Source organism: Prionailurus bengalensis, chromosome C1 (genome assembly GCF_016509475.1).
Source record: "Prionailurus bengalensis isolate Pbe53 chromosome C1, Fcat_Pben_1.1_paternal_pri, whole genome shotgun sequence".
Classification (NCBI taxonomy): domain Eukaryota; kingdom Metazoa; phylum Chordata; class Mammalia; order Carnivora; family Felidae; genus Prionailurus; species Prionailurus bengalensis.
Genome location: NC_057345.1, coordinates 30,356,572 through 30,369,016, shown reverse-complemented (window position 1 = coordinate 30,369,016; position 12,445 = coordinate 30,356,572). Strand labels below are relative to the sequence as shown.

The following is a 12,445-nucleotide window of genomic DNA, read 5'->3' as shown; positions in this document are numbered from 1 at the left end:
AATAATTGTCTAGACAACAATAAAAAGGGCTACTTTCAGAAGTCGTGGGTTTCTAGTCACTGAATTCTTCAAGCAGAGACTGGGATACTGGATTTCCACATCTGAGTGGAAAACTGTACTATAGTCATTTCCAATTGTAATATTCTAGCATTCCAAACAGAATGGGAGTCCGAAAAGATAAAGGCTATGGAGTGCCTGGATGGTTCAGTTGGTAGAGGATGTGATTCTTGATCTGAGGGTTATGAGTTCAAGCCCCAAGTTGAGTGCAGAGATTACTTAATAAAAAAAAAAAAAAAAAAAAAAAAAGATAAAGGCTGGAAATATCTGGGGAGACTTCCTGGAAGAGAAAGAACTGGAAGGATTAGAAAATGTTTTGATAGAAAGACAGAAGATGGAAAACCACAGAAGACAAGGTACAGAGGTGAAAACATGCAAGATGCGTGTTTGTACCTGTGTGAGTAAAGGAGTAGGAAGGTGATGGGTAGATTACCCAGTTGGAGAAAATGGTTCATGATGAATTGGGTAATAGCTTTCAAATTTCAAAGGAACATTTCTTTAATTTTTGTGTTATTCACAATGTGAATACAGGTATAACACACTTTTTGGTTTAATCTGCAATATTAACATTTTCTCCACCACTTTAAGTCTAAACAAAATAACACATCTAGCTCAGACTTGTAGCATTTGTTGATTTCCATCATGTAAATACTCCCACCATGACCAATTTCCAGCCACTAATATACTATCACTAAAAGTGATGTCAGGAAGAAATGTACAAGAGCACACCATTATATACTTTTCCATCAGAGATACAGCATACATAATTAACTTCAAGAGCATAGAAAATATTAACATGTAGTAAAATAATTATGAGATGATGTGTTTTGAGTATTTATTACCATTATTTTAAATATAACTTATTTCATTGTAAGCTTATATAATATTTCATAATGGCTGTGCTTAGCAACCAACTCACAGAATTAGTATTCAGTTCTCATGAGCCCATGTAAGCTAGCTCCAGCACACCAGTGGCTCCAAAATTTCAAGACCTCTCCATCAAGTGGGTCCAAGGTTTCAAGCTTGCACAACCATGGTGCACCATGGTTGCATAAGCAGGTCATGAGGGTTGGAAAGAATGGATTTGGTAAGTTCAATTTTAAATATACTGAATTTATTTTATTTAAAGTTTATTTATTTATTTGAGGGGGAGGGTGTGGGGAGGAGCAGAAAGAGACAGAGAAAGACAATCCCAATCAGGCTCCAAGCTGCCAGCACAGAGCCTGACATGGGGCTCGATCTCACAAACTGTGAGACAGTGACCTGTGCTGAAATCAAGAGTTGGACACTTAACTGACTGGGAGCCACCCAGGAGCCCCATAAATATGTTGAAATTAAAAGAGTAGAAAAGGAGCTACAAACGGTAATGTTCTGGAAGCAGCTGAAAATACCAGAATTCAATTTGGGTCAGCTGAGAACTTAAGTTTAGAAGTCATATGCAGAGAGGTGCTAGCTAAAGACATGGGAAATGTTGGCCTTTCTGGGTTAGGGGCAAGAAAGAAGACAGAGTGCTAAGGACTGAGCCTGCGGGAATAGCCAAAATTAGAAGGCAGGAGATGGAAAAGTAATCAACAAAGGACAGGGTGGAAAAAGGCAGTGAAAGAAGTAGGCAAAAAAACAAGAAAGGGTGATCGAGGAAGGGGTGGATTATTGCTAGTATCAAATGCTCCAGGACAAGGATAAGGACCAAGAAAGCGTTTTTTAGTTTTCTTACAAATAACAGTGTTTTTTGTGAGAATCGTTTTCTAGAGAGTGGTAGACTAGAAATCAGATCATAAATGAATGGTGGGTTAAAAAAAATAAATAAAAAAGTGAGGGGTGCCTGGGTGACTCAGGTCACGATCTCAAGGTCATGGGATGGAGCTCCGTATTGGGCTTTGCACTAAGCATGGAGTCTCCTTGGAATTCTCTCTCTCTCTCTCTCTCTCTCTCTCTCTCTCTCTCTCTCTCTCCCTCTGCTCCTCTCCCCCACTCGCTTGCTCTCTCTCTCCCTCTCAAATAAAAATAAAAATAAAAAGAATTAGAAGTTCAAAATGAATAAATAAATAAAGTAGGAAAATATGAAGTACTTGATGTTAAGGGTTAAAAAGAGAAATGACAATGAGAGACTTATTTTTGATAGGTAAGACCTGAGCATAAGGTATTAAAATCAAGAATGGGCACTGAATAATTATTTAAATAAATAATAATAGGAATGAGGACCAAGTGAGATCATATTATCAAAAGGACACTAAATACCATGAGTACTAAAAAGAAAAAGGTGGTATTTTGAAATACAAAGTTAATTTCACATCAAGGCCTCAATATCTCCTTCTAAAAATGCCAGTTATGTTTTACACCTGCAAATAGCAAAATTCAACCACCTTACAAAAAACTTAGGTGAAATGAGTTTATTTTGTCTCTCAGTCTTTGGTTATAATGACTAACTATGAAAAACTATAAAAGATAGATATAGACAGAGATAATGGGGGAAGGGAGGGGAGCATTTTTTCCTGAGAATTTTCAATAACAGAGAACAATAGTGTTTCTGAAGCATATTGGGCACAGCTCTGCCTACAGATGGATAAAGTACTAGCTAACACTAGTGCTTCTATGTTAGAAAATTTTCAAATACAGAGATGGGATTTGGAGGGTTCAATTCATATCCCAAGATCACACAGCTAGTAAACGGTCAGGCCAATAAAATCCAGGTCTCCAATTCTGCCCCATTCCAAAGTCTTTATCTCTTCTGCACATATCAAGTTGCCTCTAAAGTTTTCCATAAATCTCTTAAGAAAAAGTCCAATAGCAGGGCACCTGGTGGCTCAGGTAGTTAAGCGACCAACTCTTTCTTGATTTCAGCTCAGGTCATGATCTCACAGTTAAGAGACTGAGCCCCAGGGGCACCTGGGTGGCTCAGTCGGTTGAGCGGCCGACTTCGGCTCAGGTCACAATCTCGTGGTCTGGGAGTTCGAGCCCCGTGTCGGGCTCTGTGCTGACCACTCAGAGCCTGGAGCCTGCTTCCGATTCTGTGTCTCCCTTTCTCTCTGCCCCTTCCCCATTCATGCTCTGTCTCTCTCTGTCTCAAAAATAAATAAACGTTAGAAAAAAAAATTAAAAAAAAAAAGAAGAGACTGAGCCCCAAATCAGGCTCTGCACTAAGTGTGCAGCCTGCTTGGGATTCTCTCTCTGCCCATCCCCCACTCTCTCCCTCTTCCTCTCAAAATAAATAAACTTTTAAAATAAAGATAAAAGAAAAAGTCCAATAGCCAAAAAAAAAAAAAAAAGCTAACAATGCTGTATGATATATATGAAAGTTGTTAAAAATAAATCCTAAGAATTGTCATTACAAGGAAAAAATTTTTTTTCTTTTTTTGCTTTCTCTTTTTATTGTATTCATGTGACATTGTGGATACTAACTAAACTTACTGCTAATCATTTCATAATATAGGTAACTCAAACCATTGTGCTATACACATTACACTCATACAGTGATGTATGTCAACTCTGTCTCAATAAGACTGGAAAAGGAAAAGGAAAAGGAAAAGGAAAAGGAAAAGGAAAAGGAAAAGGAAAAGTCCAGTGGACCAAGCATCAGATGTTTTAGAGGCAGTCAGACAAAGCCAAGACTGATCAGGAATCATTAATATGTATCTTTTTCTCCAACTAATACTCATGCTATTCTGTCAACAAAAAGATGAGTGAATAACTTCAGCTACTCAGGTTTTTGCCTGTTTGCATTCCCTGTGAAGATCACTGTCAACATTAGCGAATGTCTCCAAAGAATATATACAAATGGCTAACAAACTGATGAAAAGATGCTCAAAATGATTAGCCATAAGGAAAATGTAAATCAAAACTACAGTAAGATACCAGTCCACACCCAAGAGGATAATTATAATAAAAAAGATGGATTATAACTGTTGATGAGGATATAGAGAAACAGACCCTCACACATTGCTGGTGGGAATATAAAATGGTGCAGTCGCTTTGGTAAACAGTCTGACAGTTCCTCAAAAAGCTAAACACAAGTTACCATATGACCCAGTGATTCTACTCCCAGGTGAATATCCAAGAGAACTGAAAATATCTGTCCAGGAAAAAAAAAAAATGAATGCATGTTCACAGCATTCATTGTTCATAACAGCCAGTGGAAATAATCCAAATGTCTATCAATTGATAAATTGGTAAACAAAATGTTGCACATCCATACAGTGGAGTATTATCTGGCAATTAAATACTGATACATGCTATAATGTGGATGAACTCTGAAAACATTATGTTAAGTGAAAGAAGCCAGTTACAAAAAGCAAAGGACCACATATTGTATGATTCCATTTATAAAAGATATCTAGAATAGGCAAATCTAAAGAGTCAGAAAGTAGATTAGTGGTTGTCTGGGGCTGGGGGATGGTACAGAGGGACTGGGGTGATGACTGAAGAATACAGGGTTTCTTTTGGGGATGACGAAAGGGTTCTAGAATGGATTGTGGTGATTGTTGCACAACTCTGAATATGCTATAAGTCACTGAATTGTATACTTTAAACATGGGTAAATTGTAGGCTACGTGAATTAAATCTCAAAATAGCTATTTTTAAAAATTAAGGAATGACTATGTTTTGAGGGATCAAGTCCACCGAGGCCAGTCCTCCTCAATTCCTGTGCATCAATAAGCTAAGGAAAGCTCTGCTCTCCCAGTTCTTTACAGATTAACTTGAAGTTATGGGTGTTATGGGTCAGTCAGTAGAGCATGAGATACATGATCTTGGTTCAGGGTCATGATTTCAAGCCCCGTGTTGGGTGTAGAGCCCATTAAAAAAAAAAAAAAAAGAAAATTAATTTGAAGTTACAGAAAATGAAACAGCTTCCCCAAATTTCTGAGTAGCTTTAGCAAAGGGAACAAACTGCACTTGGGTACTTGGAATCAGAATCTGGCCCAAAGGAATTTTAACACTCCCAGCTGGCAGATGAGAAAAGTGTTGCCTGGTCAAGTTAGGTACCCTGTATAAGATCACTGATATGGGAAGTGTCCATCACTGTCTCCCAACTCCAAGTTCAGTGCTCTTTCCCTTCACAAGGCTTCCATGATGCTTGAAGGGTAGAAAGGACATATTAAGAGGACCTCTTCCTTTCCCAAAGAGAACCAAGGATTGTCATGTGGTATTCTTTGACACCTGCAGAAACCCTGATCAAAAAAACCTTTCCTCTAAGACTTAAAAGAAACACAAGCAGCTCAATTTCCTTGACCCAAACTATGTTGAAGAATGATAAACAGGTCAGAGAAGAAAGTTTTAAAGAGAAGAATATGTTATTTATTCTCATCTACACTTATAAAAGGTACAGGGTATGTAAAAGTGAACCTAGTAACTTTTTTTTAAATGTTTTTATTTAATTTTTGAGAGAGACAGTGAGACACAGAGTGAGCGGGGGAGGGCCAGAGAGAGCGAGACACAGAATCCAAAGCAGGCTCCAGGCTCTGAGCAAGCTGTCAGCACAGAGCCCAACACGGAGCTTGAACCCATGAACCGTGAGATCATGACCTGAACCAAAGTCAGATGCTCAACCAACTGAGCCACCCAGGCGCCCCTGAATTCATAGATTTCTTCTTTTTTTTTTTTTTTTTAACATTTATTCCATTTTGAGAGACAGTGAGAGACACAGCACAAGTAGGGGAGGGGCAGAGAGCAAGGGAGACAGAATTTGAAGTAGGCTCTGGGCTCTGAGCTCTCAGCACAGAGCCTGATGTGGGGCTCGAACACACGAACCGGGAGCTTGTGACCTGAGCTAAAGTTGGATGCTTAACCAACCGAGCCACCCAGGTGCCCCTGAACTCAGATTTCTAAACTGTAAGGGGAATTCCATATTGATTCCATGGCCAAATTTATCCTTGAGGAAAAGCCTAAAAGCTAATGCTAAAAAACAGATTATAATTGTCCCAGACTTTTTACCTGTGAAAGACCCGCGCTCATTTAAAACTTTGGATATTTGGGGGTGCCTGGCTGGCTTGGCCAGTAGAGCATGCAACTCTTCATCTCGAGGTCATGAGTTCGAGCCCTACGTTGGGTGAGGAGTCTACTTGAAAAAAAAATTTTTTTTAAATAACAAAACTCTAGATTTTTCCTTTTGATGGTTCTAGTATATGCTCAGAACTCTTGGGTTTGTAGGCTTGCATTCTAAATTAGTTTACTTATATATTAAGATGCTAACAGCCTTAGCAAATCTCTTTTAAGATTGGACCAACAGTGTTCTCAACTAAGAAAGAAGAATTAATTTGCTTAAACCACAACAAACTGTTTCCCACAGAGATAGCTGGGGATCCAAGGGATCCTAGGTCAACTAAATCCAGAACTTAGGAGGCTTGGTTGCTTTGATCTTATATCCATCTACTTGCCAATGGCCACGTTAATCTGGGTGTACTTGGGGAGCACAGCAAGGGATGCCTGAACTACAAAAAGCAAATCTCGATCTGTAATTCTCAGACCAAAGTTCAAAGGATGCCAGCATGGAGCAGTGATTCTGATTAGCAGTGACTCCCTCTGAAATATCCCTAGATGAGAAATGCCCTTGGCTGGGTGTCTGAGAAGAGATGAAAAATAGCCGGGGACTGAAGTAAAGTTCTGGCCAGCTTCCAATTTCTAACAATGCTCCGCTGTATTCATCTGGTTTCTCCCTCCCTGGGCCTCCTGTCATCACACAGCACTGAGGCAGAGGTCCAACCAGCAACAGCAGCGAGCCAGTGCATTTGTATTCAAAGTACAAAGTTTAAGGGACAAGCCTGAGTTCAGTTCTTCTGATTGTTAGATATGAGGCATGAAAAAATAAATTGGGGGCATATTTAGTAGAAAGAACAAGTAATTTTCATCATGAGACTTGTGAGTGATCCCTAGCTCCATCCTTCCACCAGCTGTATGATCTTGGGAAAGTCACTTTATCATTCTGACTCTCACTTACCTTAGTTGTGAGCATCGAGAGGATTAAAAACCTTTACTTCCTTCAGTTATTATAAGAATCAAGCCAGATAAGAATGTGCTTTATAAGCTATAAAGCACTATTAGAATATTACTCAGGGCAACAAATACTGGGTACTTCTCACATCTGTGGTGCAGTACGTAGTAGACAAAGTAGTACAATACAAACCCTAGCCCTCAGTGAGTGCACCGACGGAGGAGACCAATGAGTGAGCACACGAGGCATCACTTCAAAGTGGTGTGGAACAGAGAGTGGCAATTAATTTAGTCTAAGGACTGGAGGTCAGATTCTCAGGAAGGTGATATTGGAGCTGGGCCTTAAAGGGTAAGTGGGTGATGGCCAGGCAGAGGACACTGGGATGTGCATTCCTGGGAGAGAGAAATGAATAAGCAAAGAGGTGTGAAAGCACACAGTGTTTAGGGAGCACTGAGTTGTATCATGTGACCAAGCACAGGCCACACAGGCGAGAATGCCTGCAAATGAAGCTGGGCAGCTTGGAACCAGCTTGGGAAGGGTTCTGCATCATGACAGAGTTCTGTGTCACCAAACTGAGGGCAAATGGTACACACTGAAGGAATTAGAGGGGAATAGCAATTTTCTCTCCATGTGTCTCTTCCTTTCTTCTTTCTTCTGACACTAACAAAATAAGACATAAGATCTGCCTTCAAGTTACAATCAAACAGAAAATATGGAATGTATATAAATACTGTAACAGAAGTATGTAAGGAATACAGTGAGGGCACAAAGAAAAGGGTAGTCAATTCCATATGGGAGATTCTGGAAAATATTTATTGAGGAGGTGTTAAATTGGTATTATGCAGGCAAAACAGAGCTGGAGAAGGCTCCACGCAGAGAAAGCAGCATGAGCAAAGATACAGAGTCATAAAATAGCATGGCACATGGTTCAGCAAGAGCCTGAGGTAGGAGGGAAATTCAACACTCTGAGGCTGGAAAGGTAGGCAGAAGCCGGGGCCATTACTGATGTTAACAGCACAAGTTCTAGACTTTAGGCTGCCTGAATTCTAAAATTTCAGTTCTGCCTCTTTCTAGTGATGTGACCTTGAACAAGTTAACCTCCCTAAACCTCATTTTCCTCATTGATAAAATGGGAAAATTACTAGAGTCTACAGCAATCGTCAGTGAGGATTAAATGAGATAATGCATGTAAGGGACTTAGTACAGAATGTCCGCTTTACAGGAAGCACTCAGTAAACTATTTTCCTCAACATTGTTACTACAGAAAACAATATTGGGAACTATTACAGTGGTCAAGGCAAGCTGAAGAGGCCCTAGACTAGAACAGAAGTCATGGAGATAGAGAGGAAAAGTCAGATGCAAGCATTTTCTGAGTTGGAAGTGAGTGACTGGAGCTGGTGACAAGGGGATGATTGGCAGGCTGAAAATAGTACGATTCTAGGTTCCTAATTTGGACAGCTAGGTACGTGAGTGAAAATATTCAGCAATTTGGGGATGTGTTGAATATAAGATATGTCTGAGTGACATCCAGATGAACGTGTCTAGTACACGGTCTTTGGCTTAGGAAAGAATACAGGAAATGGCTCTATTATTATGTCCTTTTTTTTTTTTTTGAGAGAGAGAGAGTGCGTGTGCACACATAAGTGGCAGAGAGAGAATGCCGAGCAGGCTCTGCGCTATTAGCATAGAGCCACACGTGGGGCTTAATCTTAGAGAGAACCAAGAGATCATGACTTGAGCTGAAATCAAGAGTCAGACGCTTAACAGACTGAGCCACCCAGGTACCCCTCATTATGTCCTTATCCATACTTTATAGTTTGAAAACTGCCCTCACCTGCAATTACCATTAAACAAGTGGCCCTAAGGAGGTATGTTTAATTTATGTAACCATCTCCCTAGCTACAGATTACCGAGCTATAGATGGACACCTGACCCATGGAGGAAAAAGAAACCCCAGCCGATCAGATTTTCTATTGTCTTCAGAATCCTGCAGCCACAAGGGTTTATATCACCATTTGAGAGACAACCACCACAGCTTACACACAAGCAATGGGAGAAATGCAGAGACACAGGAGGCATACAGAAAGAAATAAAAGTGAAAGAACACAAGGCCTCATAAAAAGAGAGTAGCTGCCTGATAATGTTTAGTTTTTCGTAAAGCCTAGCTGCCTCCAGACACCAGATTCTATGAGATCACCTTGTATTCTTTTTCTTCCTGTGCTTTCTTGCATTCCGCGCCACCAGTGATCCCTGTGACTAACACAAGAGACTGCCAAAGACGAGTACAGAGAACAAAACTAGAAAATGGGTAAGGTTAGGTCCCTAGGGACCAGCAACATGGAGAAGTCAGAAAGAAAGGCCAGTCAGAGAAGCATGAAAAAGGCATTCATAGAGGAAAGAGGTAATTCAGGAAAAAGCAGTATAGGAGAAACCAACATAAAAGAGGGTTTTAAGAAATAATAAATTAGTCAACAGTATCAGATGCTGTAGAGAAATCAAATAAGAGAAAGACAAAACCAGGCTACCGGATACAGCAATTAAGAGGTCACTGGTGACCTTTCCCGAGCAGTAATCAATATAACTCAAAATTTTCTGAATTATTTGAGTAATTATTATACAATATTCAAAACTTTTGTTTTCAAATATTGACCGCCATATTAGTCACACTGCGTAGCCTGAGGTGTGTGTGTGTTTTTTTTAATGTTTTTATTTATTTTGAGAGCGAGAGTGTGAGCAGGGGAGGGACAGAGAGAAGCGGTGACAGAGGATCTGAAGCGGGCTCTACAATGACAGCAGCAAGCCCGATGTGGGGCTCGAACTCACAAACTATGAGATCATGACCTGAGCTGAAGTCAGACACTCAATCAAGTGAGCCATCCAGGCGCTCCCTGAGGTGGGCTTTTAACAGGCCTCTGCTTGGGGTGCCTGGGTGGCTCAGTCGGCTAATCGTCCAACTTCAGCTCAGGTCACAATCTCGTGGTCCGTGAGTTCGAGCCCCGCGTCGGGCTCTGGGCTGATGGCTCAGAGCCTGGAGCCTGCTTCCGATTCTGTGTCTCCCTCTCTCTCTGCCCCTCCCCCGTTCATGCTCTGTCTCTCTCTGTCTCAAAAATAAACGTTAAAAAAAAAAATTATAACAGGCCTCTGCCTAGGTTTCTCCTCTATTTAAAAATAATAATAAAATCTGTCCCTCCCCACCAACCCTCCCACCAGCAATTCTGGAAGTACTCTGCATCTTAAACTGCATGGTGGTTATAATGTATATACACATGTAAAAATTGCTTAAACTAAACATTTACGATTTGTACACTTAGAGAATAAAAGCCCCTCTTCCCCATCCTTACACAGTGGTCAAATCTAGAAAAAAAATAAAGAAGGGAGCTTAGAAGATAATTTATAAAGCTAGGAACAAAGTGTTCTTTGAATCTAGGAATCACCCCCCGGCAACCTCAACCCTCAACCTCAACCCTCAACCTTCTGAGGTAATGGCATTTATTACTGTCGTCTCCAAGAAACCGATCAGTACAAGTTTCCACACTGTTATGACTATGTTAGTTATTTTTAAAAAGTCACATGTGTATCTACATTGAGCACATGACAAGCAATCTGAACTATCCAAGAGACAAGACTGATAAATCCAGCTGAAGAGCAGCCAGAGGTGCCAGTGCAACATCTGTGAAGGAGTCCTACCTTCATCAGGTGCTTATTGACCCATTTGGTGAATGTCTTCTTCTGAACACGGTCCCGTTCATCTGTAAAGGAAACACAGAGAAGGCACTGGCTTAGTGCTGCCCGGACAAGTTCCCATACCCCGGCTTCATCCACACCCCAGCTTCTCCGTGGACTGTGAAGATAGTTTCCATAGACCCATGAAAAGTGTCTTGTTGTTGGGAAGATTTGGCCTCTCTGGACTTCCTCCCCTGTCCCGACCATGTTGCTGCTTTACAGATGAGACAGAGCCCCATATGCCTCAGAAACCATATTGTGGCGAAGTCTCTTTAACATCATAATCCTCTGGGGAGTGAGTGATTCTCTGCTTCCCCCAAAACAACCTCCATAAAGGCAAAGCTGTGAATACCACCTGCAGAAGAGGTGGAGTGGCCTTGGCATTTGGGACCCTTGTATTAGCAGTGGCCACATCTCCCTCTCTGCAAACTGATCTGCCTGACCAATGCTCTGCCCCCACCCTCTCCTGTCCTACTTTCCTCACCAGCCTTTACCAATCAGGCAAAGTCAGAAAGCTGCTCAGTTTACCCACACTGCACATCTCCCCCACTCCTTCCTTCTCCTAAGTCTTACAGAGCCACTTCTTTGTAGGCAAATTCTCCTTCATTCTCCATTTTGTGCACCTCTTTAACAAATACATGACTGCCAATACTTGGCAATCACTGTTCCAGAGGCCTGGTCCTGCAGAGGACTCCCTTTCTACCACACCCGCCAATTCCCCAGGGTGCTTCCACCCCACTGATCCATCAGCCTTGTTCTTTTTCTTCTATTTGAAGCCTATGCCATCCCCATACTACCTTATTCAAATCATCCTTGCTGTCATGGACCACTCCCTGCCACCTGTCCCCCTCCACATGCTAAATCTACCTTAACCTCCGTAACAACTTAGTTCACACTGATTATCTTCACAGGCACCCTGTGGCATCCTCAAATTACTTGATCTCCTGTGCATATCCAGCCATCACGCTGCCATTCCTGGGCCTCATTTCTGCTCCAAACATACCTACTTAACAGTCATCTTTATCAACCTTCTGTACCTCTAATCATTCCTAACCTTCATCACTCCATTCCCTTTAAGAGCATCTAAGATTATTCCAGTCTATGCTAGACAACACAGTTAAGCAATTCAAAGCTGCCATCATTAATACCCCAGGAACTGTCATCTGCCTAACCTTCTACCACTACGTTCACCGTGACAATCTGCAAACCTGAATTACCACATTGCTCAACTCTTCCATTTTTTGCTCCCAGTCAGTCAGCATTCCAGAGAAGAAAGTGGCAGAATTATAGAACTCTGGTTCACTAGCAATCCACACAAACATCAGTGAGGTTTTCCCTCCCCGCTGCCTGGTTCTTCCTTTCTAACTGACTACCTAGTAAGGGTCACATAGGCACCATTCCAAATAATGCCAACACTCTCTCTCTACTTCTAGGTGAATGTACTACCTGCTCACGTTTCTAAGTTTATAGCCATTTGGTAAGGCTACCTCATCCCTGTCTCTGGTCTGAACTTCACATCCTTCTTTTCAGCTTTAAATCCTTTCCTGCCTTGCAAGAACACTGATCTCTTCCTGCTATATACCACAGAACTTAGGAGTTAGAATTAGTTATCTAGTGTCATTCCCTGCTGAAACATGATTCCCTTCAACAATAAAGAATCATCTATTCGGGGTTGAAAGGTGTGCCCAGATCCTGCATACTTCTATAATATTCCTGATATTTAAGATTTAATAGAGAATT

At 41.2% G+C, this 12,445-nt stretch overlaps 1 protein-coding gene across 1 annotated transcript in view; it reads right to left on the bottom strand.

Annotated features, from left to right (window-relative positions):
• Positions 1-12,445, bottom strand: part of MACF1 (microtubule actin crosslinking factor 1) — a 331,566-nt gene that overhangs the window by 193,970 nt on the left and 125,151 nt on the right. The window contains 1 exon segment of the mRNA XM_043578675.1: positions 10,670-10,731. Coding sequence (XP_043434610.1) covers positions 10,670-10,731 — 62 coding nt within the window.